Source organism: Panthera tigris, chromosome A1, assembly GCF_018350195.1.
Source record: "Panthera tigris isolate Pti1 chromosome A1, P.tigris_Pti1_mat1.1, whole genome shotgun sequence".
Taxonomy (NCBI): Eukaryota; Metazoa; Chordata; class Mammalia; order Carnivora; family Felidae; genus Panthera; species Panthera tigris.
The window spans coordinates 185,892,007-185,918,153 of NC_056660.1; the positions used below are offsets into that span (position 1 = coordinate 185,892,007).

At 36.2% G+C, this 26,147-nt stretch overlaps 1 protein-coding gene across 5 annotated transcripts in view; it reads left to right on the forward strand.

The window, feature by feature from the left end:
- Nucleotides 1-26,147, forward strand: part of GABRB2 (gamma-aminobutyric acid type A receptor subunit beta2) — a 233,376-nt gene that overhangs the window by 169,135 nt on the left and 38,094 nt on the right. For 4 of the 5 annotated variants that reach the window (XM_042959971.1, XM_042959941.1, XM_042959966.1 and 1 more), the window contains exons 7-8: nt 22,050-22,187; nt 23,922-24,074. In XM_042959971.1, coding sequence (XP_042815905.1) covers nt 22,050-22,187; nt 23,922-24,074 — 291 coding nt within the window. The remainder of the gene's footprint in view (nt 1-22,049; nt 22,188-23,921; nt 24,075-26,147) is intronic. The other variant, XM_042959960.1, reaches the window with a different exon arrangement.

Consider the following 26,147-nt stretch of genomic DNA (forward strand, 5'->3'; position numbering starts at 1 on the left):
GTTGTCATTATTTATTTATGTATTTATTTATTCATTTAAAGTTTATTTATTTTTGAGAGAGAGAGAGAAAGAGAGAAAGAGCAAGGGAAGGGCAGAAAGAAAGGGAGACAGAGAATCCAAAGCAGGCTCTGCACTGTGAGTGTGGAGCCCAACATGGGGCTCCAACCCACGAAACCAGGAGATCATGACCTGAGCTGAAATCAAGAGTTGGACTCTTTTTTTTTTTTTTGCTCATAAATTAAATTTATTTATTTATTTATTTATTTATTTATTTATTTATTTATTTATTTTAATATATGAAATTTATTGTCAAATTGGTTTCCATACAACACCCAGTGCTCATCCCAAAAGGTGCCCTCCTCAATACCCATCAGAAAAAGAGTTGGACTCTTAACCCAGTGAGCTACCCAGGTGCCCTGGAATGTTGCCATTTTTAAGTTGAACATAGAGAATTTAGTGCCATTCATTTTGTTTTTATCAAGTACCTATTATGTCTCAGGCACTGTTCCAGCAATTGGGGTAATATGGTGAACAAAACAAAGAGGGAAAAAAAACAGATACTATGTCATATGAAGTCTCCCTATTTGGTTATCACAATGTACAGCTTATTTTACTTTAGCACATAAGTTTGAGGAAAACCTTACAGATAATTAAAAATAAAATTATTATCAACAATTCAAGCATGTATATATATATATATATATATGTATATATACATGTATTTTTCTATGTTGATTTATATATATATATATATGCATATAATCACATTTTTTGTATTTCCCACTCAGTATTCCTACATGAAAATTAAAGTTGTATGTATTATAATTAATGGAATTGGATAAATGTTATCCCATGTTACACACTGACAGAATGAATGTTTAATGCATTATATATATTTTTAAATATCTGATTTTATCTCCTGAATAAAATGTGAAGCAGGTAAGTTTTACTAAAATAGTATAATATTACTCCTCTTCAACTTACTAAGACAAAAAACAAAACAAAACAAGCCATACACTGTTTACAAATAAGGCAAGATGTGTTTCCAGAACTTAGCTGTTTTGTAAATAAAGTTTGTTGCTTTCCATATAAAGGAAGAGAAATTAATTAATAGTTCAAAACGCCATATGCTACAGAAAGAGTACATGATTCAGTTGTAACACAAAATATAAGGACTATTTTTAAAACATAAGTGAATACTATTGTTATACCTAACAATTTACAGTAATTTCTTAATATCAAAAATTCAGCATTCAAATATATTTATCTCTTTTTTTAAAACAATTTATTCAAATCTAGATCCAAATGAGGGCCATATGATTTTAATTATTTCAGTCTCTTAACTAAGTTTTAATCTGTAATTTCTTGCCACCTTGTCTTTTTTTTTTTTCTTATAATCTTTATTGAAAAAAACAATCACATTTTCCTTCAGAGTTTTCCTATAGTTTAAAAGATTGCCGATTACATTATTGTGGTATCTTAACATGTTCTTATCTATTGTCTTTTTTTTTCTATTTTCCATAGTTTGTATGTTTTAATTCAATGTAAGGCTTAATCAAATTCAGTTTATTGTTTTTTGGGCAAAATACTTCATAGTGAAAATTGTCTTTGTATCAGGAAATATATAACATTTGATTAACTCTCTTTGTGATGTTAGCAGCCTAAATTATACTTAATTAAAGCTTGAAGAATGGTCGTATTCTTATACCATTATCCCATCTTAATTTATTAGCTGGAATATTTCTATAGAAAAACAATCTCATTATATTAACTGTTTGATTACTTGAGAATAGAAAAGGCAGAGGGTGCCTGGGTAGCTCAGTCGGTTGAGTGTCCAACTTCGGCTCAGGTCATGACCTCACAGCTTGTGAGTTTGCGATCCCTTTATATCCAAAATTTTGTATTTAAACGTTCATTCTATCTATAAATATTTTGGAATGTTGTCATTATTTATGAGCTCTGTGCTCACAGCTCAGCTCAGAGCCTGGATGGAGTCTGCTTCGGATTCTGTGTCTCCCTCTGTCTCTACCCCTAACCACTCACATTCTGTCTCTGTCTCTCTCAAAAATAAATAAACATTAAAATTTTTTTAAAGGCAGAATAAATGCTTTATTTTTCCTGTTTACCAGTTTTTAAAATCATGAGTTGACTCCCTAGTAACCTACAATGTTAAACATATTACAAGTGTTTGCTCCGTTGCAGATACCATCATCTTTGTTGATGTTCAAGTAATATTCTTTTTGCCAGTGGGAGCGTCTTTAAATTAACACCTTTTTGATATACCCTAGTTTGGTTTTGTTTCTGTCATTGGTTCTTTTGTTGGTTCCTTCCTTGCTTTGCAAAATGACAAGATATTCTAGTCTCATCTTGTATATTTCCTGCCACTGGGAATCAGCTATTTTCCTGAATAGCTGTGGTTCTTTTTCATGAGAAATGTTAGAGACTGCAGTCTGGGTAACAGAGGTGCTCATTGCTGCAGGGTGGGTCATCTCCCAGGCCTTACCGTGAACAAATCTAAAAAATACATATTCTTTTAATTTTCTTTACTTTTTTTTTTTTTTTTTTTTTTTGAGAGAGAGAGAGAGGGAGTGTACATATGTACAAGTGAGCAGGGAGGAGCAGAGGGAGAGGGAGAATCTTAAGCAGGCTTCACACCCAGCACAGAATCCAATGTGGGGCTCCATTTCACTGTGAGATTGTGACCTGAGCCAAAATCAAGAGTCGGTCACTTAATGTACTGAGCCACCCAGATGCCGCCTCTGTTTTGTTTTCTTAAAAGTAAAATTTGGCATGAATTCCTACAGACTTACATCATTGTTCTTTCATCTGTAGCTCTTCCTACCATAACGAAAATCCCTATTCTCATCATTTCTGAAAGTTTATAAACCAAGTGGCAACAAAAATAACCCATTCATAGGATTATTATAAGTATTAAGAGGTTATCTAAAGTATTTCATGGTGTTTGGCATATGTCAAAATGTCAATGAATACACTGTTATCATTTTTCACTGTCATCATCATATTTCTAGTAGACATACCTGTCTTGCTGCCACCCTTATACCTTGAGAGAAATCATGTATCTTCAGAAACTCTGTGTGTGTATATAGGATGTGTCTTAGTCCCTTCAGGCTGCTATAACGTAATATTATAGACTGTGTGGCTTGTAAACAACAGAGCTCTATTTCTCATGGTTCTAGAGGCTAGAAGTCCAAGTTGGAGACACCAGCAGAATTAGTGTCTGGCGAGAGCCTATATTCTGGTTCATTTATAGTTGTCTTCTTGCTGTGTCCTCACAGGGTAGAAAGAGGCAAGGGGGCTCTTTGGTCTCTTAGGGAGACACTAATCTCCTTCATGAGGGTTCTACCTCTCTCTATGAACTAATCACCTCCCAAAGGCCCCATCTCCAAATACCATCAATCACATTGGGGATTAGGTTTCTTTTTTTTTTTTTTTTTTTTAATTTTTTTTTCAACGTTTTTTATTTATTTTTGGGACAGAGAGAGACAGAGCATGAACGGCGGAGGGGCAGAGAGAGAGGGAGACACAGAATCCGAAACAGACTCCAGGCTCCGAGCCATAGGCCCAGAGCCCGACACGGGGCTCAAACTCACGGACTGCGAGATCGTGACCTGGCTGAAGTCGGACGCTTAACCGACTGCGCCACCCAGGCGCCCCAAGGTTTCAACATATGTGTCTAGAAGAATATTTTGTTTCAGACTTACCTACAGTGTTATTTAAAACAATGAAACAAATTTGATGTTTCTATAAGTTTATCAGTGTTGTTATGCAGAGATCCTAAAACTATGCACTATATTGTCAGCATTGCATAGTAGTAAAACACTGGAAAACTACATTGGTGAGACAAAATAGCAAATATTTCAAAAATTATATTATTGAATCTTGAATACATATATATTTGTTTGTAGTACATCTAACTTGTGAGTCCTTAATAGTTTGGACTAAGTATGCTTAGATGTGCTAAAATGAGTTAGTTTTTCCCCCTTTTCAATAAAAAAAAAAAAACAAAAACACATAATGGTGCCCTAGATTTTCATTACTAAAACATCAAAGTAAAAAATTGCCACCCACAGATTTCCCAGGAGGCAAAACTGTTTCCATGTAATTCAAGGTTTTTGAGTACAAACAAAAAGTCCACTTAAATTAGCTGAAGCAAAGAAACTTTAAATTCATGACCACAGACTTCAGACTTTAATGCTGCTGAATATACCTGCCTGGCCCATTCATTCTCCCTGTGTCCTAAATGACTACTTTTTGTCTTCTTCCCTCTCTTCTTACTTTCTCAACATCTCCTACCACATTCTCACGGTCAGCTAATGACATTGTTTCCCACCTCATTAAGAAAACTGTATCATTGTAAAAAGAACTTAGAATATTCCCACCACAACACCTATCCACCTACCAGAATCCACGCCCACACATCTGCCTTACCCCTGTGGTTACTATGCTTCCATTGAAATATAATTCCTTCATTTTGCCCACTTAAGAAGATGACTTTATCAATCTACCTTCTCTTTCCTATATCATCAATTGTCAGGTCTCTACTGAGACTCAATCGGTATTATAAGCAATGCTGTTGCTATTTCTTCCAACTTTACAAAATTTATCTTCCTTCCACCCAACAAATTCTGCTAGCTACCACACCACTTCTTTTTTTTCCCTTTTGTAGCAAAATGCCTTTAGTTGCATATATTCGTATGCTATCATAAAATCATACCAGTATGCCTTTCTCTTCCACCATACCACTAAAACTGCATTTTCATGATTGACAGTGGTCTTCACATTGTTAACTCAAATGGGCATTCTTCAGCTTTCATCTTGTACAGGTTCCACAACCTGTCACATCAGGATCAGTTGGCACTGTTTATTACCCTCTGCTCCTTAATACATTTTCCTCCATTGACATCATTGACTGCATTCTCTCTAGGTTTCCTTCTTACTTCTGATTTTTTTTTTTCTTAGTCTCCTTTGTAGTTTGTTTCTCTTCATTTAATACAAGACCACACCAAGACTCACTTCTTGGATTTCTTCCTAATCTACATTCACTTCTTTAGGTTACCTCATAAATTTGCATGGCATTACCTATCATCAATATGCTAATTGAACCCAAATATTTATCTCTAACCAAGATTTCTCTCCCAAACAAACTTCTCTACCAGACTTTATATATCCAACTGTATGTCCCAAATGGAACTGCTCATCTTCTCTCCAAAATCTTTAATGTGAGCAGCCCTTCTTATCTCATTTAATGTCAACCTCATCTTTCCATTTGCTCAAGGGAGAAACCTTGGGATATAATTGTCCACTCTCTTTTTTTCACGTCTTACATAAAATCCTATTACCTGGGATTACAAAATGTTTCTAAAATTCCACCACCCCTCACCACCTCTTTTGCTTCCACCTCTGATTGGTTTCCCTTTTTCAAACTTTATCTGCTTCCATATTGATCATTCTCTACATAGAAGCTAGAATAATCATCTTAATACACATACCCAATCTTGTCATGTCTTTTCTCAAAGTCCTCACTCAGAGTTTGAAACCAAATTCCAAATAATAGCCTGCACGATTCCATATTATAAGACCCCCTTCCCCAGTGCCTCTGTGATCTCACCTCCTGTTCATTCACTTTGCTCATAGTGTTCCAGCTGCACTGGATTTCTTACTGTGTTTCTAGTACACCATGTATCCTCCCAGCTTTCGGCCTTTCCACTATCTGTTTTTTGTACCTAAAATGCTCTTCCACCAGTAGGCTTAGGTCTAAATCCTTCATCAGTCTTTGCTTATATGTCAGATTTCTGATGAGGCCTGTACTGACCACCCAATTTAAACATGCAACCTTGGGGCGCCTGGATGGCGCAGTCGGTTGAGTGCCTGACTTCAGCCAGGTCACAATCTCGCGGTCCGTGAGTTCGAGCCCCACGTCAGGCTCTGGGCTGAATGGCTCGGAGCCTGGAGCCTGTTTCCGATTCTGTGTCTCCCTCTCTCTCTGCCCCTCCCCCGTTCATGCTCTGTCTCTCTCTGTCCCAAAAATAAATAAAAAACGTTGAAAAAAAAATTTTAATAAAAAAATAAACATGCAACCTAAGTGCCCTCCCAAGGTTCTAGATCCTGCTCACCTTGCTCTACTTTTTTATTTGTCCATAGCCAATATAAATTATATTACTTTCTAATATACTATGTAATTTGCCTGTTTGTTATGTCTACTGTCTATTTTCTGTCTCTCTCAGCTAGAATGCATTCTCACTGAGGGCAGCTGGGTTTTTTTTATCTTTTTTTTTTCCATCAGTGTGCCAAAAGTGCTGAGAACCATGCTTGCACATAGTAGGCATTGAATAAATATGTATTGAATAAGAACACAACAATCTCAGAAGCATCTCAGGAAATGATGTTCAAGACTATTGGGGAATATCTAGGATTCCAAGGATATCCTTCCGGCTTTGGAACTAGACTACCTCTCTGTCCATGTCTCTCCCTGCCTCTCTGTGATTTTCTCAGGGGCCCCGTGTATCTTTTCCCATGATATCTGTGCTTCATTGTTCTTTTTCTGCATATCAACTTCTGCTTTCTTATAGTTATGGTTTCTTTGTTCCTATTCTTCCCTCCTTTCTGAATAATTATCTTTTCATATAACACCGGTAAATATGCTGATTCAGTCTCTCAATATTTGGATCCCATACTCGTACCAAAGGAATATGCTTACTCCAGCCTAATGTAGACATCCAATCATGTATAATCAACCATGGCTGCAATGGGGGTACAGTCCAGATTCAACAGGAGCTGTGGAGAGTAGCAGTTTCAACTGATACTGGCTTTTGGTTGGCAGAGAACCCTTATCTTATGTACTATAGTTATTCTGTTTAATATGTCATATCTCTAGCATAGGTTGTGAAGATAGATAGGATCCGGATAGATTATATAAGGTTTCCTAAATCACATTACAACTATAAAAAAAGTCACAAAATTTTCTGGCTTTTCTTTATTATAACAAATCTTAAAATATGTCCAGTTAGTCTATTCAACCATTTATTTGCTTAAATTTAGGTAGGTTTGCATATTTGAAAAAGTGTAGCAAAACATCAGTCTTCCTTTGCCTTTACCTTATCCTATTTATTTGCATGTGTTTCACTCTAAACTCTGGTTTTAAATTCCACTTAATTTTTTCTTTCCCCTTGTATTTGTTAAAAGCGTATATCCACCAGTGTGCTTTGTATTTTGGAGAAACCTCCAAATGGAATATGGAATAGGAGTTAAGTGGCATGTCAACAAATCAATGGCAGAAGTCTATTTTTGAATAATACATTTTTGTGATATCAATAAGGCACTTTATAAAAGTATCATCATTCCATAAAGCATTAACCAAGAGGACATATTCCTTTGTAGTATGAATTTTAAATGAGGTACCAAACACTCTTGCACATATTAAATGGTGGCAAAGCTTCCATGTAAATAGGACATCTTCCTTCCTTTCTATTAATATATGTTTGATGTGATTTGAGTCCAATACTTCTTATTAAAAGTTATTAATCTGTTAGGTTTTAAGCTATATACCAACTAAAGATGTTTTTATTTATTTTGAATATATGCAGATGAGACCAGTGTTATCTGTTATATAGATGTTGATCAACAGGTTTTACTTATTCATTCAAAAACATTTATTTAGTACCTACAATGTACCAAGCAATATCCTAGATGTTTTATATACCACAGTGAACAGAAAAGACACATTCCTGCCCTATAGGAATGTACATCGTAGTACAGAGAGCCAGACAATGGAATAAATAGAGAAGCTCATTCCTGAATGATCAAGTATATAGAAAATTAAACAATGTAAAAATGTAGGGAACAACTGCAATGGGGAATCTAGGTGACAGCTCAGAATAAGATACAGAGGTCAAGCTTCATTTGGAGGTCACTGAAGCTGAAACCTGAACAAGCAATAAGAATCATCTATGTAAAGATCTACATGAAGGGAGTGCAAGGCAAGAGCTAAGGCTTCAAGACAAGGAATGAGCTTCTTGTGTTTAAAGAGCAGACCAGGCCAGTATAAAATTAATAGAAGTGACTTCAAAGAGGTAGACAGGACCAGAGTCAGATCATGTAAGGGGGGGTGGGTTTATTTATTTATAAGGTAAAATGAAAAGCCACGAGAAGCTTTTGAGCAGAGTGACATGTCAGGGTATTCTTTTAAAGCTCACTGCCTACTATATATAGGGGAATACAAATGGAAGCTGGGAAATCAGCAGCTATAGCAGTTTTGCAGGCATGAGATGATGTACTCATAGTCTATGACACTAATACTGGGAGAGGGAGAGAATTCGATGAATATATTTTGAAGGTCGAGCCCGTAGCTAGAGTTTTATTTTGGATATCTATAAATGACAAATTTGCAAATATATATGCCATGAGCCAGAGGAGAGATTCATTATCTCATACAGACTCCAAGGTTATAGAGTCCCCAAATCTCCAGGAACCCTACATCTAAGAAAACATATGTATGTCTTAGGACATTCTTGAAATTTTAAAGGAATTTTTCAAACTCTATAGAGCAGAGTTTCTCTTGAAGCATGGACATGTGGTCTGTGCATCAGTACTTGTTGGTACATTTATTAATGTACCCACATGGTTAGCCTACACAATTAGACTCTGTAGGTATGGCCCAGGAATAGGCATGTTTAACAGGTCCTGGAGGTGATTTGTTGGTCACAAAAATTTGAGGATACTGCTGAGGTGAATCACTCTTTAAGTCCTAGGGCTGTTATATTAAATGCCAATTTGCTATGTTGGTAATATTAGTCCTTTATTTTCTCCCTCATCTTAGAAGTAGTTTCTACTGTAAAATCATAGTTCTATAAAGATAATGTGGTTTGGAGAAAACTGCCCTTGAATTTGAAAATCAATTGAGTTTTTTCTCCAGTCAGAAAATTGCCCTATTATCTGTAATTGCACAATCCTTAGGAACTAAGGAAATAAATTTTAGTATTTGGTGTTTGTTTTGCTTTATGAAATCTTTGTGGATAGTTTGCTTTAATGTCACATACCAAAAAATATCCAAGTTCTAGATAGAAGAAGTACTAGCAAAAAAGCTGATTTGGATTGGAAGGATCAGTACCAGGTATCAGGTACACTGGACTTACCTGCTGCCAAATCAAAGGTATTAACCTTAGTTATGTTTGGACATTCAGGAAGCTTGTCTCAAGCTGGGTTGTAAATATTTAAAGTGCAAATATTACAGCTGCAGTTCCAGAGTCTGGAAGCAGTTTGCACAAATCACCTAAACACCCCACCATCTTGAAAATTGTTTCCTTTTGGCATTTATTGGTTTGAAATCAATGACGTGATTACCATTATGCTAGAAGAAGCACACAGCTCCTGTGTCTGTTAATAACCAATTGTGAAAGAAAGGGGCTTCCACATTTTCAAACAAATTGGTTTTACCCAATTTAGAAATCAAACTAGTAGCAAAGGTGATCATTTAGGATTGAAATGCACAGATTCAGGTGATAGATTTATCCAGAATATACTTTTTTTTTTTTGCCAGCACAATGCCTTAATTTTTGGCAGTAGTACCTGAATTTGAATTATCTTGGGTGCAGGACTACACTCCCCAGTTCAGTACATTCAGAACTTATACATTACCTATTTTGTTTGACCCCTGAAGCATTTGAGAGTCTTAGTCCTTATTTAACTGCCAAATGTTTTAACCCAGGTGCTGGTAGTATGAGACAGCCATTAAATCAGCTTCCTTCCTTTTCTTCTCTGTTCAATTGGGCTTAATACCCAATTCTTCATCCCACAGAGTGAGAACTTAGTAGCTTTTGCATAGCAAATGAACAATTGTTTTCTAACTTGAACTGAACCTAAAAGCTGCATATGGAAACTTAATTTTTAAACTGTAGATAATTTAAAAATAAAAATAAAAATTTTGCTTTAACTATAGGTATCACTAATCAGAGTAATGATGGCCAGTCATCATTAAACTAGTGTGCTAATTGTTTTGCAAGCATTTTTTCCAGTTCTTAGAACAACATAGAAAATACAAGTGGCATTATTTGCTTTTTTAGTGGAGTTAGGCTCTGGAGACATAGTAGGAAGTAGGCAATATTTGAACCCATCTGTGTTTGTTTTATTAGACCATGCTCAAGTGCAAGGTAGCAGGTTTATATTATTTATTGATGGGTAACAAATTACCCTAAAGCTTAGCAGCTTAAAAGAACAGACATTTATTGTCTCATAGTTTCTGAAGGTCAGAAATCACAAGTCAGTTAGATAAGTGATTCTGGCTCAGGGTTTCTCATGAGGTGTAGTCAGGCTATTGGTCAGGGCTGTGGTCTCATCTGAAGGTTCAGCTGGGTAAGGACCCATTTTTTAAATCTCGCTCAGAGTTGTGGCAGGTCTCAGTCCCTCATGGTGTTCCTATTTGACTTAGGGCCTCAGTTTCTTGGTCTGATGGAGGCCTCCTTCTCTTTCTCACCATGTTAGTCTCTGCACAAAACAGGTTGCAATGTATTGGAACCTGAAGAGGTGAAGGAGAAAGAGAGAGAGTACATTCAAGACAGAAGCTCCAGTCTTTTTATAACCTAATCTCATAAGTGACATCCTATAATTTCTGCTGTATTCTATATCTTAGAAGTGTATCACTAAGTCCAGCCCACACTCCAGGAGACAGAAATTAAGTTTCATCATTTGTGGGTAGCAATATCAAAGAATTTGTGGACATTTCATTAAAATCACCAAAGCAAGCTAATTCTCTATTCAGCTTAGAAACAAGAAAAGCAAACAAACAAACAAACAGATAAACAAAACTATACAGACATAAGGATACTGCCCTTAGTTTGGTTGAATTTGGGTCAAATCTTGATAATTATTTAGTTTTAAGTATGTCTCACATGTTCTGTATTTCATCTTTGGTGTCAGCATTTAAAAAATTATGTTTAAGGAGTAATTTTTTTCTCAAACCAGGAATATAATCAATAGTTTAGAAAAGAGCAGATTTGCAACAATTTGGTCAAGGCTTTTGGCATTGCTCTAGATGTTTTCTGCGTATTATTTTTTAAGCTGGAAAGGTTTTATTCCATGTTAGAAGCTACAAATTTTAACTGCTTGGCCTGCACTAATGAAGTCACATTCAAGGTCTTATTTTTTTTTTTATTTTTTTTTTTGAAACACAAAGAGAGATAGAGCATGAGCACAGGAGGGGCTAAGAGAGAGGGGACACAGAATCTGATGCAGGTTCCAGGCTCTGAGCTGTCAGTACAGAGCCTGATGTGGGGCTCGAACTCATGGACTGCGAGATCATGATCTGAGCCAAAGGTGGATGCTCAACCTACTGAGCCACCCAGGCTCCCCTCAAGGTCTTATTTGTATGAATTAATTTGCATTGGTATTTAGAGGCCAAACAAAGAGAATGAACCATTCACTTCATTCACATAGGTACAACTTTGACCAAACTGATAGTCTGATATGGATGGACAGTAGCTTCAATTGTATGCAAATGCATTAACTTTCTTTTTTAAAAAAATTCTCAAGAATTTCACTGCATCAAAAAACCAAATGATTTATGTTTAATTGTAAGAATGTCACACACACACACACACAGACATACACACAACACACACATTTACTCTATCGAATAAAAATGATCTTTTGAAATGATCTTTCAAGGTCCCCTTGTTTTTATTTCTACTCTACAGGAAATAAAATTGCTAGTTTTGGGTAGTCCCTAATAATTTAAATCCAAATAAATTATTTGGAGTTCTCCTTAAATTTAACCAAATTTCAAATTCGAAATCATCTAAAACAGTGACTCAAAGTGTAATCTATAAGACCACTGGGTGGTTGCTGAGACCCTTTCAGAGTGTTCTGAAGGTTAAAGCTCACTTCATAGTAATATTAAGCCTTTATCTGCATTTTTCACTTTCATTATTTCAAAATGTACAGTCATGTTTTCAAAAGACTCACATTATCACAACCACTGAATGCAGAAGCAACGTTGAGAATCCAGCTGTCTTGTTAAGCCAGCCAAAAAGAAATTTACAAAAATATAAACAATGCCAGTCTTCTCAATAAGTTTTTGTATTTTGTAAAATATAGCTACTATTCATAAAAATGACATTTATGTTAACATGAAAATGGGATCATTATTGTTATAAATGAATTAATGGATAGATATTTTTAAATATCTGTTTTAATTTCTAAGATAGTATGTATCAGTGGGTGTAAACCACATAAACAAAAGCTTTTGGGAGTTCTTAATAATTTTTTGAGTATAAAGGAGTTCTAAAACCAAAAATTGGGGGATTTCTGTTTTAGAACAACTTTATTTTTTAGGTATAGAAACAGAGTTCTAAAGAATGTATGATTTGTCCAAAATTCTACAACTTGTATATAGCAGCACTGGGATAGGAACCTAGGTAGGTCTCTTGATTTAGGTTATGCCATATGGCTGAGCCCATAATATTTATAAAACCAGTTGGAGATTCTCTGAAGCAAGGCCCAGCTGTGAGCATGAATTTTATCTTGGAAATGAAGGTGTATATACCATTCTATGAAGAAAAAATGTTTGTTTTCCTGTTTCTACAGAACCTAGTGCTCTCCATTAGCTTTGAGTAATTAACAATCTGCCCCAAACTGTGGATTAAAACAGAAACCATTTATTATTGCTTAGGAAGCTACAGGTTGGCCGAGAGGCTCAGAACCAGGCCCACACATGCTTGGGGCTGTCTGACTGCTGTGATGGGGTGAGTGGACACATGTCCCTGCTTCTCCACAGGCTATCCAAGCCTTTCACAGGGTGGCAGCAGGATTCCAAAAGAAAGGGGAGTGGGGAGCTGCCAAACCTTCACTAGCCCAAGCTCACAACTTGGCTCAGTGTTACTTCTTTGATTAAAACAAGTGTCAAGGGCAGCTCAGATTCAAGGTGTAGGGAAAGATTCTACCTCTTCTTGGGAGGAACTGCAAAGTCACACCGCATAAAGGCATTGATACAGTAAGAGAGATGATTACAGACATATTTCTGTACTATTACAGAATAATTTGAAAATATGGCCTTGAATAAGTAGTATGAGGTAATAAATAGAGTTACTGAGGAGTTGGACCCTAGTGTTAAAGGGGATTTAGTTCAATTCCCATTTCTGACCTTTGGGCAAGACGTTTAACCTCTTCAAATTGTTGTTTCTTCCTCTGTGAGCTGGGAATAGTAACAATTTCTGCTTCAAAAGGATTAAATGAGATAATGCTTGTGAAGAACATGGCATCACACAGAAAATGATTTAAAATGTTAGCTAGTAGCAACTTTAAAAATCCCTTGCGTTAGATCACCTTGATGAATTCTTCCTGATTCCCCCAAACAGAATAGCAATGCCATATTTAACTATGCATGTATATTTGCATGAGTAGCTAGCATGCTATCAGCCCCCAGGCCTCCCTCCTGCTGTTCACATAAGCCCCTCACCAAACACAATTTGGGTCCATCTTAGTAAATGTAATAAATGTCTGGTATTTGCCACCTTTCCGGTACAAGCCATGGATACCAATTTGAAGAATGTAGGCTCGCTGTTTAAATGAGACTTCATATTTGAGTATAGGGTATGAATTCCTTACCAGATCATTTAATAAATATCCTGAGAATTAACACAGGGTGTTACACAAGCAAAGAAGGGCCAGTCATATATGGAGTTTAAGGGCAGAATGAAGATTTTCTTATTAGTCAAGACACATGCTAACGGTCTGTTTCACTGGCCAGCCAGATATTTAGACTAAAAATTCCTGTACAAGAGCATCTTGCCTAATATCTTTAAATGTGTGAGTCCTCAGCTGACCCCTGTCACAGTGAAGGTGTACCAAAGAATGAATTAAGATGGAGAGACCAGACCACTTCCAACATCAGTAAGCGAGCTCTTCACTTTCTCTGCCACCCCTTATGAGAAAGCAGATGGGTTGGTGTAACACTTGATGGCATTTTATTGCACAGCTGTGCATATCTCCTAGGCCATTTGGTTGGCCTTGTTAATTTAAGTATCTTCCCTCACTCTTGAGCTAACAAACTCTTCCATGGGACTAAATCCCCTTGTCACCAGGGAGCATTATTCCATTTGCACAGCAGGTATTGGCTGCCTCTGGAGGCTATTGTGGCAATTTGGCTTCCAAAATCTATCAGCCCAGAGAAAGTCATTATCAGAGGGCCGTGTGGCCACTCCAAGGATACTGTTGTTCACCTAAGAATGACAACATATGTTAAAAGTCAACAACACCAACAAAAGTTTCTTTTGACACAATGGCCTTTGCTTTAACTTTTATGGACTGGTACCAATGGTACCGCCTTTCTTTTAGTGACTCGAAGGCTACTGCATGGGAATTCCACATCCCAAGTCACTAATGATCTCAGGTTTGCAGTCCCGCCATCTTACAATTCAGCAAGTAGCATCTGCTCATCATTCCACCTTCGGGAGTGGGATCTGGTGAACTACAACGAAAGGGTTAGTGTGTTGACCATTCAGTACAGCCACGCTCACATGACTCCCTCCCTTATTAAGACCTGCATTAAGGAGGAGACAGGCACAGAATTATCAGGCTTGGTTCTTCACCCTCCGGGGTGGTCTGGTGGCTGAGACCAACACATCCACAAACCCTCTGATGCAAAACTGTCTATAACAGCTATGTTAGTAGAAATTAAAACAGTGCTGTGAAAACATCAGGAAAGAAAGACAGGAAGTTCCCAACTGAGGGAAAATGAGACAGTGTCTTGGAAAGTTGAGATGGGCCCTGAAATTGTACAGAAATTTGATATCAGTGGGAAAAATGTTTCAGTTAGCTTGAACCAAGGCCTGGAGGTCAAAGGATTACGAAAGGAAGTAGAAGGGTAGAAATGAGAGCTTTGGAAGAGGAAGAAGTGCAATAGAAGATGAGGCTGAGAAGCAGATAGAAGCCCCGTGATAAGAGTTTTGAATGCCTGAGTGAAGAATTTGCTTTTAAGTCTGGACCTGTTGAAAAGGCCATAAAGAATCTTTTCATATTTTTGTTTTCCATTTTTTAATGCTTTCCTAAGGCATAGAAATGGCACACCAGCCTGTTTTTAAATGAAGTGTAATAGCATCATGTGTAGCACAGATTAGAAGAAGGCAGGAAACTTGAAGCCTGTTGACTAGTATGTTGAAGAATATAAACAAAAGATGCAGAGATCTGATGCCAGAGTGGACTGTTCTTAATCCTAAGTATTCAAATAAAACTGGTGTGAATACAAATGAGCAGAAACCCTTCAGACCTGGCTCCATCTTTCTGTTCTATGCTGTTGGTGATTGTAGACCATAGATTAATGAAGAGAACCAGACCCCTGGGTAGAGACGGCATCGGAAACATCTCCTCTAGTCCCTTATAAGAGAGGCAGAGCTGGGAGAAAATATTTTAATTTTGGAGTTTGTAAAACCTTTGTTCAGAAGAAACATTGTTCTTCTCTTGGTCAGGCTAGATACCAGCATCCCTTTGCTGATTCCCATGGCAAGGGAAATGACTTTCGCTCTGCAACACTCTCCTGGCTATGAAGAGGTTAGTCCATGGGTAAACACCATCCCCCTACCTGGAAGTTTATTAGAACTACAGAATCTCAGGCTCTACCCACTTAATCCTAGTTCACACTGCATTTTAACAAGATTTCCAGGTGATTTTTATGCACGTGAAATTTGAGCAGCACTAACAGTTCTCTGCCTCTTCTATGTTACTTCAGGACTTAGGGCTAATGCATAGGGAAAAAAAAGCAGGGTTGGGTAGTGGGGAAGAATGCTTGTAACCATAACCCAGTCTGGTTTATATGGTTCTAGACAGAACCGTGTAAAGAGTTTAAGGCAGTCGCTGACACATAAGGACTTTGAAATGGCAGCTATTATTGTTGTGGTTGTGGTTATTATTATTGTTTATATTATTAATTGGTTTATTTTACCTGTATCATCAGCTTAATTGCTTGAGCTCTGCAAACTTAAGGAAGCTTAAGAAACACATTAAGGAGTTAAACTTGCAGGAACAGCCACCAGAGCACTCTGCTTCCATACAGAGAAAACAAATAGTGAATATTGCATTGAAATCCAAAAAGGGAAATCATCTTTAGAGCACAAAATCTAACATTTTACTTGATTATGATCAATTTCCTCTCCTCTTACATAAGATTTGAATTTGAAAATGCTAATAACACAAAAAATGGGTTATCTGTGATGTAGGATGAATGCTGGGCCATGACTTGATGGTGTCCTTACTAAGATGCCACTTGGTAATCAAGTCTGACCCACCCTAGGCAGATTATTTTGAGCTCTCAAGGCCTAGAAATGATTTGACAGCAGAACATTAGTGTCTAGCAGTCCATCTAAAGAGCAGAGTGAAGAATAAGATGCAATTAAGGAGTCAGAGCAATCACTCAGAGTGTCTTTGGAATGCTTTCATTGCTGAATTTAAAGAGTTGTAGCTGACAAGCGAGTCTCTCTCCTTCTTGGAAAATCCCCATAACTAATTGGCATTGACTGTTCTCAGTCTTGCACTTTTGCAAACATACAGGACTGTGTGGCGTGTAGTCCATTCTGATTGTGGACTGATAGACTTCTGATTGTGGTCACTGAGTTAGTCATGAGACAAAGGCCTGCTTTCCTGTTGCACATTAGGTCCTGCTGCTTCCCCAAAACGTTTGTCTGCTTTAAAAGGCAATTTGACCTGGTTGTTATTGAAAATGTTTTTCTTCTCTTCTGGAAATTTTTTTTGGAGGAAAAAACAAAAAGGTTAATCCACTAAAGAGCAAGACATAGCTCCAAGGGACTATGTGCCTTTTCCAGTACTTATCTGGTTTGGGGGGAACCTAACTAAAGCACCCTAAAATGTGTGACTAACTCTAGCATTTTATGGAATTATTGCATTGGATGGATATTTTTTATATCCTAAAAAAATGTCTCTGGTCAAATAGGTACGGAGAATGCCAGGGGTAAGTAACATTAAGCAAATTCTTTATTGAGGAATTATCTAAACTTTACTGTGTTAAATGTTTGTGACTACAAGAGGGGCCTGAAATGCACAGTTACTCCCAAATACATTTACTTAGAACCCTTTTCCATGAAGCACATTACAGGATTAGTGTTGCTCAGAATGTAACTTAAGTTTTAATAATAGTTACTTATATACCGATAACAGTAACCACATAAAAATTTAAATACTAATAGAGCGACATGCTAAAATTTTTACAATGAGGTTTTCAATTCAGAAAAGCTTGTGGAGTGCTGTGATAGACACCTAAGAGGGCATGAAATTCGAGATAAGATAGTTCCTAAAAAAATTGAAACCATCCATGACTAGAGTGGATTGTCCCAATAACACTAGCCCTTAATCCTCAAACATCAACAATTGGTTGTGATGACCAAGAATTAGCAGTTTAAAGCAACTACTATGTTACAGTTGCTATGTTGGCTACAATGGGAGACAGAAAATAATTACCCTACAACATTTAACAGTCCGATTGGAGAACACAGTTTAAATAAACAACAAGAGAACAATAGGTCTCTTTAATTTCTCACTAGGAAAAAAAAAATGGTGGCATTTATAATCCATTTCTTCTAAATGTTCTCACCAGCCCTCACTGTTTAATATCTTGGTATAGGTTCATATTTCTTGCACAGTAAAAATATTTCATCTGAAATGAAATATTTACTTAGTAGATAACAAAATAGACAAGTAGACTGACACTAAAGAGAGAAAAAAACTTTTTTAAATGCCATGTTATGTAATAAGATAATGTCACAATTGTGAGAACACATTAATTTATTATGTGAATGTGTTTAACGTGATAATTTTGCTCCTTAGATCTCATGTAGTACATATTTTTATCAGTATATGACAGTATATCTGTCATTCACATACATAGATTTTTAAATGTATTTGTTTATCTGTCCTGATCAGAAACTTTAACATTTTGTACAATTTTAATTCCTTCAGGTAGATTCCAGTGAAGTTATATTTTGGTTTATTTATAGTCCATCTGAGTTTATGTGGGTTATGTTTTTAATGATAATAATACAATATAATTTAATGACTCAATTTCTGGAATCCCATGAATAAAATATAAAAGATGAATTTAATTTGCAAGACATTAATGAGAAGTTTCAGTGCATCTCCTCCTGATATCTTTTAAAAGATATCTAATTATTTCTCACTCATTATTGTTATGAAAGCTGTAAAAGTCAGGTCATACATATTTGCATATGTTTTCTTTTATTTTTAATCACTTTGAGACACTGTTAAATATTCCTTCAGAGAAGTTTTTTTTTAAAAGAAGAGGAAGAAAAAGAAAAATAAATAAAACTAGGTCTGCTTTCAGTTTATCCTACACAGTATATTGAGCTGGATTTGGAACTTGACCATCCTGGCACAGTCATAAACTGTTGGTCTTTGGTCTTTAGAAATCGGTGATGCAAGAGCATACATTTGCTTTCCATTGGCAGCATTCCATACTCGGTTAACCCAAAATGAAGTCAAGAGGATCGCAGTTTTTAAGACCAGCAGTAACTAAGAAGTATTACAAATACGCTGCTCCATTATGTCAGATTCCAAAATGTTTGACATCAAAATAAACTTCCAATGTTTCATTTTCGATTTACAAACACACCAGAGGGTGTGTCATTGGACACCCAAGTTTCTCATTGTGTAAATGTGTTCAAGTGTTCATAAAATAGAAGCCAGGTGACATGCAACGAAATATGAGTTTTTAATTCATTTAAAATAATTCTTATTTGAAAAGAAACTATTAGCTAACCTTTTTGAGCATTATCTATCAGGTACTGCTCTAAGCATTTTGTAAGTAACAACTCGCTTTTCCTGCATAACAACTCTATGAGGTAGCTTTTATTGTTGTTATTGTTTATTGTTACAATTTACAGATTAAGAAATGAAGAACAGAGAAAGGTTAAGCAATTTGCTGAGCTATTACATAAGGGTAAATACATAATAAAGAACCTTTGGATTTTTCTTAAGGGCTGTGTTATCTTTGGGTGGCTTTTTTTTATTCACTCAGAAGATATTTATCTAATACAACTATGTGCCAGGTACTATATTAGGAGCAAGAAACAGAGGTATAGACATGATGAATACCTCCACAATGCCAAGCATCTGGATAAGCAACCATCACCCAAATCCACACATGTGTTAAATAAATATTTTACTAATTCAACAATATATCCCAAGTGCCTCTCCTCTGCCAGGAATTATCTAGTAAACACATGTCAGATAGCTGGCATTTTGACAAAAATCTATATTTCATGATAATATTTCTACTTATTAAACAACTGTGAGGCATTGCCTATATAATTATTGAAATGCCATAGATATTCCCATGCCTCTGCCCACAGAGAGCTTCTGTGAGAAGATTTGTAGCAGTGGACGAGAGAAGATAAAAACTGAGGAAAGGAAGCTGGAGAACCAGAAACACACTCTTTACTAATTTAGACTTAGTTCTTATTGAAAATCTAGGAGTTGACTTTACTCCCATTCTCGTTTGAAAATGGCAGCATTTGACAATTTTTTTTCCCTAGAAAACGATGGCCTTCTTGTTTCATAAATACCTTCTTTCATGTTTATGTACCACAAATCCAATTTACAGTGTCATGAGCTGAGCTGAAGCTGGAAGGAAGCTCAATCAACTGAGCCTGGTGCCCTCTTTTGTTATTTAACACTGGTTTGGCCAAGATGGGATTGTCATTCATTAAATAATTTCATGACTGAGAGCTGTGTGCAAATAACCAATGAGAAACGGGATTATATTCGAGATGAAGTCCTGGACTATGAGGATTCCCATGGCCATATTAAGAAAGTTGAAATCACAGATAAAAGCACTTGTTGTTTGGGACAGACACCTCAGTTCTTAGGATTAGATAGAGAATATTAATGGGGCAGACTAATGGAGAAAGAGAAGAATATTTTTACTGTGCCTTTCACTTTGTACCTGGACTCCCCTTCTTAAAATTATGAATAATTTGCTTTTAAATCAAAGTTTCATGCAAAGAAAGACATTCTCTAACAAAATAAGTGGCTTTAAATGATAACATGCTAAGAAAAATGTTGGTGGTGTATAATCTATTAAATATCCACAATTTTTTTTAAGTAGGCTCCATGCCCAATGTGGGGCTTGAACTCACCACCATGAAATCAAGAGTCAGATACTCTACCCACTGAGCCAGCCAGGCACCCTGACGATTGTGATTACAATGTACTTTATGATGTTTGCAAGTAAACAGGCCTTTTTGAAAATCATTAGCTATTATCTAAAGGCCTATAGTTATGGAACCAGAAGTTCAAGTTCTCATTGACTCTTCACAAAAATCTGTATTTCTGCATCAGATAAAGATGGTTGCTCTTATGAGTAAAGAAGAATGCAGACTTCTAGAAAAGTTAAGACATTGTGTGAGCTGTGCTATGGTTGATGTAGATTCTCGAATTGAGAGCACTGTAATTCTTTGAAAAATAATCCATTTCTAGTCTTGGAAATTTGACTTGCTTTCTTTGGAAGAAATGTGATTTAATGAAAATTATCAGAGCTAAGAATGAAAGGACTGATATTCTAGTCCTGTATAACACTAACTAGTCACATGTCAAAAAGCAAAAAGAACTTAAGTCACATGTCAAAAAGAATTTAAGCAACCTTTTTAACTAGTTTTTTATTTTTGGGTTTATTTTTTATTTTTTGTTTGTGTTTTGTTTTTGTTTGTTTTGTTTTGCTTTTTGCTTTAAATTGGGGAGCAATATCTGACCTGCCTACTTCTTAGACTTGTAAAAATTCAGCTCTCTGGATGCAAAAGTTCTTTTAAGAAATATGATATACAAATACAATTTATGCTCTGCAGGTGAGATATTGGGGTGGGTGTGTTTGTAAAATATTAAGATTTAATGGAGTTCATTGCATGCTTCTCTGTATAGTTCTGTTAATAATCTAATAGGTGTTGGGGTGCCTGGGTGGTTCAGTCGGTTAAGCGGCCGACTTCGGCTCGGGTCATGATCTCGCGGTCCGTGAGTTTGAGCCCCGTGTCGGGCTCTGTGCTGACAGCTCAGAGCCTGGAGCCTGTTTCGGATTCTGTGTCTCCCTCTCTCTGACCCTCCCCCATTCATGCTCTGTCTCTCTGTCTCAAAAATAAATAAATAAACATTAAAAAAAATTAAAAAAATAATAATAATCTAATAGGTGTTTATTCATTGCAGTTAGACATATGCTTACTCACCAAGATATGTGTGCTTATTCTATTCTGCCTCGTGGATTGAAAGTATCATTATAACAGAGGACTTGTTTTTATTATACAGACTTCTATCCCCAGCAACTGTACACTCATGAGCATAGTAGGTGCTCAAGAAATAATTATTGAGAAAGTGGAAACAAGCCTCCTAAATGCACTGTGCCTTTTATAGTGCACATAATACATTTGTATTTACTTTTAAAACTATTAGAATTACTCCTGTTTGGGGTTATTTGGTCAGGGGTAGCTTTTTGGAATTTAGATATGCTGCAAAATCAAATTTGGAGATCATGTCTATGAATATTTAAAAAATGATGACTCAATTCCTTATAATCTCTTCTGACTTGAAACCCAAATATATTGTAATTCAAAACTTTTATATGGGGGGGGGGGGTTGATAGCATTCAATACTGCACTGATAAGTTAAATGATATTTACTTTCTCTTTCGTTTTCTATTAGAGTACCATCCAGGGTCATGTAATAATGTGATAGTGTTTTAGAAAATGAGTGCAAGTTAGAACTATATGCTACCTCTTACTTGCAAGCTGTTAATTTTGCTAAACCTTCATCGCCTCATGTGGGCCTAATTATACTCCCCTCATGAGACTGTTGTGGAAAGTAAATGTGGTAATATACTTCAGGTGCTTAGCGTGATACCTAACACATAATAGCCTTTAGCTGTGGCTGTTATCATTAATATAGTTCATCTTGTAAACAAGTACTCTTTGTTTTATTTGTTTTTTATTTTGTGTATCTGTGTGTGTGTGTGTATGTGCTTCCTTTTACAGATGGATATACCACCGATGACATTGAGTTTTACTGGCGTGGGGATGATAACGCAGTAACAGGAGTGACAAAGATTGAACTTCCACAGTTCTCTATCGTGGATTACAAACTTATCACCAAGAAGGTTGTTTTTTCCACAGGTGTGTATCAGGGAAGAGGGTTAAGGCAAAAGGGGCTTCAGCATATTTTGTCAAAAGCATTCACTTATATCACAACTGGGTCCCAGGAAAAGATGACTGGAAGATTTGAATCTGCTGCAAACCTCCAGTTCCCCATCAAAGGGCCCATTGCTCATTTGGGGTCCATGCAGCTATTTCCCAGAAGGCACCCCCACAAAGCTGAGAGGGTTACCTCTGTGCCTCTCATCTACCAAAGACTGGACTAATTGTCGGAGACAGAATACAGAAAGAGAATGACGTTGGTCAGAGTTGTTTGCCCGAGCTTTATACAACTTACAGAACTGATCCTACTCTTGAAAAATACAGGGAAGAGACGGTTCACTCACGCCTGACCGATGAAATTCTCTAGAGGCAATAGAATAGAATTCCACATTATCCTCAAAGGTTAAAAATTTCTTTATGGAGCCTTACCTCCTGTTTTAGAGCTAAAAGCCCTTCCAGATGTTGAGATTATCCTGATGCTTTCACCATTCTTACTCTTCTAGCATTGAGGTTTTTGGTTGTCAAACTTGGTTTCACCAGCACAGAATTTTAGCAAAAAAGGTTAGGAAAGTAATACTTTGCTGCATAAGGGAAAAAAACATTAAGGGGAAAAACAGTAAACCCACAGGAATATTTCTTTTTTATGTTTTTCTTATTGGAATGAATTCCCCAGGCACAAAAAGAGCTAGTACTGTAACTATACATTTTTAATTACCCTTCTGCCTTTCCCTGCAAACTACTTCAAGTAAGAGTTGTATGACTTCGTAAGAATATAACGTAGCCTTAGCTTTAAAAAACAAACAACAGAAACTTTTCCTAAATTGGAGGTCCCTGAATCCCTGAGACACTAGAAATGAGTTCATATCTAAAATATTCTTACTTTAATATTACAACACTTAACTTGAGCCCAAGAAGGCTAGGCAAGACTTTCTTTCAATTATTAATAATGTCACCCCTAACACACACGATTCATCAATGTGACTTTTTGACATTCTACCACGATGTTCAGTTACATATTTTGTTTAAAGAGTAATTTCCTGGATCATCACAATCAAAGGATTTAGCCTCAGGAATATGATCCTTTAGTTTTATCTCCCAAAAATATTCTTTGGAAACACTGATTCTCCACCTTTGGATGAGTCAGGCACCCCTTTAGAACTTTGAAGGAATCAGTGGAATTAGCAAACATATATAATCCATACATGTGAAAACCTTCACACAATTTTAGGGAGTTGCTGTATACCTGAAGCTTGCCATTGATCCCAGATGTGCAGTGAATTCTGGGGCTTGTGAAGAGATTTCTAAAATATGATCAGAGTGTACAGCCTTATTTCTTATATAAAAAAATAAAAACAAAACATCTTACAGGATGGTCTTGTTGAGGAACAACTGAGGGGGAACAAAGGGACTGTACCAAACTGTCTTGTTTTCATAGTTGTAGAGAATGAGTATCCTTGATCCAGTGCAGGAGCCTGAGCAGGGAAGAGCTGGAATTCTTTTAATTACTCATGACTATGGGTGTACTCAACACCAAGTAACTTTTGCTAATTAAAAGACCAGTGTTCCTATACTACTTTTTCAGGAGCAAGTGCCCTTCATCAGGAGCTAAAGTTGAATTTAGGGAAGATTTACAAACTTATTTATGGGCCTTGAAAGAAAAGTATCCTATAAATATTGATTGATAATTATGATATTCTAAAATTGCCTTTCTAGGTTCCTATCCCAGATTGTCCCTCAGCTTTAAGCTTAAGAGAAACATTGGTTACTTTATTCTGCAAACATACATGCCTTCCATCCTGATCACTATCCTCTCCTGGGTCTCCTTCTGGATTAATTATGATGCATCAGCTGCAAGAGTGGCATTAGGTAGGCCATTTTCTAACTGCCTGTGGGGCTTGACTCTGTGTGTGCACACGTGTATGCATGTGTGTGTGTGCGCATGCATGTTCATTCATACACTTTTCTTAGCCTGGTATTTGTAATGCATGATAAGACTGGGCTATGCACATTACAAGAATTTGGCTGTGAAACTTTGGGTTATCTGATTCAGCATTAAATCAATTAAATACAAATTAAAACTCTTTCATGTCAAAATTAGCTAACCATATAGCAGTTGGTAATGAAATTAGTCCTGTCAATTTTTTTATTTTTATTGATGCATAGTTTGTGTAGTATCACTTGATAATTTTTCAATTTGCATACTGTGCTTCCTTATCTGGAAAGAGCTCCCTTCCATCTTTTTTTTTTTTTTTTTTTTGAGCAGGAGACAAGGAAGTATATTATGTAACTAACAGATAAGCAAAAAGACTTCTAAAGTCTTATTAAGATTTTGGAGTAGCAGGATAGAGGGCAGAAGACAACAAAGTAAGATGTCTGGGAACTCATCCATAGCATCGTTTATCTTATGCTTGATTTTTTTTCTATATGATGCCAGAGGAAGAGAATATATTATATTTCATGAACATTTTTATGTTACTAACTCCAGATAATAGTAAAGTATGATTATTTTACACAATTTTTATTATTTTGAGTTCTGACTAATCCCTTTAAAATGTTGGACTGTTACCTTCTCCACCATGAGATCTCAATTCTATCATCACTTCCTGAGAGAAGTCATTCATTTTTTTCATTCAACAAGTATTTGTTGAACACCTACTATGTGCCAAACATGCTAGATGCTGGAGATAAAGTAGTTCCCTTCTGGAAGTTTTGTGCTAGCAGTAAAAGGACAATAAATTTATTTTACTTATAATGTGAACTAGGTAATACAGTACGTCTATAGAGGGAATAAGCAAGGTGAGGGCAGTTGGGTATGCCAGGAGGAACAGTTTATAATAATCATTGTAAAGTTCATCCAGAAATTATTAATGGAACAAAAACTTCATGAAGATAAAGAGTCACTTAAATGTCTGGATGGGAATATTCTAGCCTATTACAAATACCCTGAGGTAGGAAAGTGCCAAGGATATTAGTGAGGTAGCCAGTGAGGTGAATGCGAGAGTGAGTTCAGGAGTCAAGATGATGTTGGGGACAAGGGACTAAAAGATTATGAAGCAGTTCCAGAACCATGATAAAGACCTTGCTTTTATTCTGAGTGAAATTTCAGAGCCATCGAGGAAAGAAGTGATATGATTTGATTTCAGATTGAAAGGGATAAATTTGACTGCTGTGTTGAGATTAGATTGTGGTGGTTCAAGGATGGAAGGGAGAAGTAATGACCTCCTGGACTGAGTCCAGTCCTCTGTGATAACTTCTCTTAAAATACAGAGAACTTCCCTTTGTAGACCAACTGTAGTTATAATTTATATTTATTTGGTTTGTGATGTCCTTTTTCTTCATGGTACTGAAAGAAACATTGAAGAAAGGTCCATATATAATTTTGCTTCCATTATATCTGTGATATCTTACACAATGAATGGTGTTCAGTAAATATTTGCTGAATAAAGTAATGAATGGAATTTGTAAATATCTTATTATTCCAAAGTGAAAATCTACTGTTAATTTTATAATTTTATGTCATTACAGGAAAAATAAATAATTCACTTTTTAAAAGAAATTTGTAAAACATCTTTTGATAGAGTAATTTATTACTTGGTCAGAGATATCTTAAAATGAGATTGAGATGGATGGCAAAATTAGCATTGTCAGTTTTATAATATACGTGTACAGGGTAATCTGCAGTTGAAATAATGAAATGAAAAGTGAAACTGGGAAATGTTTTAAATGACTGATATTATAGAGAAAATACGAAAACTCTAAGACACCTAGACCTAAAGCAAGAACAGTTTTTCTGGCCATGCTCAGAATCAGATGCACAGATTTATTTTTTCTGAAGTTGTTTTATGAGCATGTAGAAAAACAAGACAAAAATTATGATCTTTATAGAGAGATAAAATTAAATCAGAAGACTTACATTCCCAAAATATCATAGAAATGAAA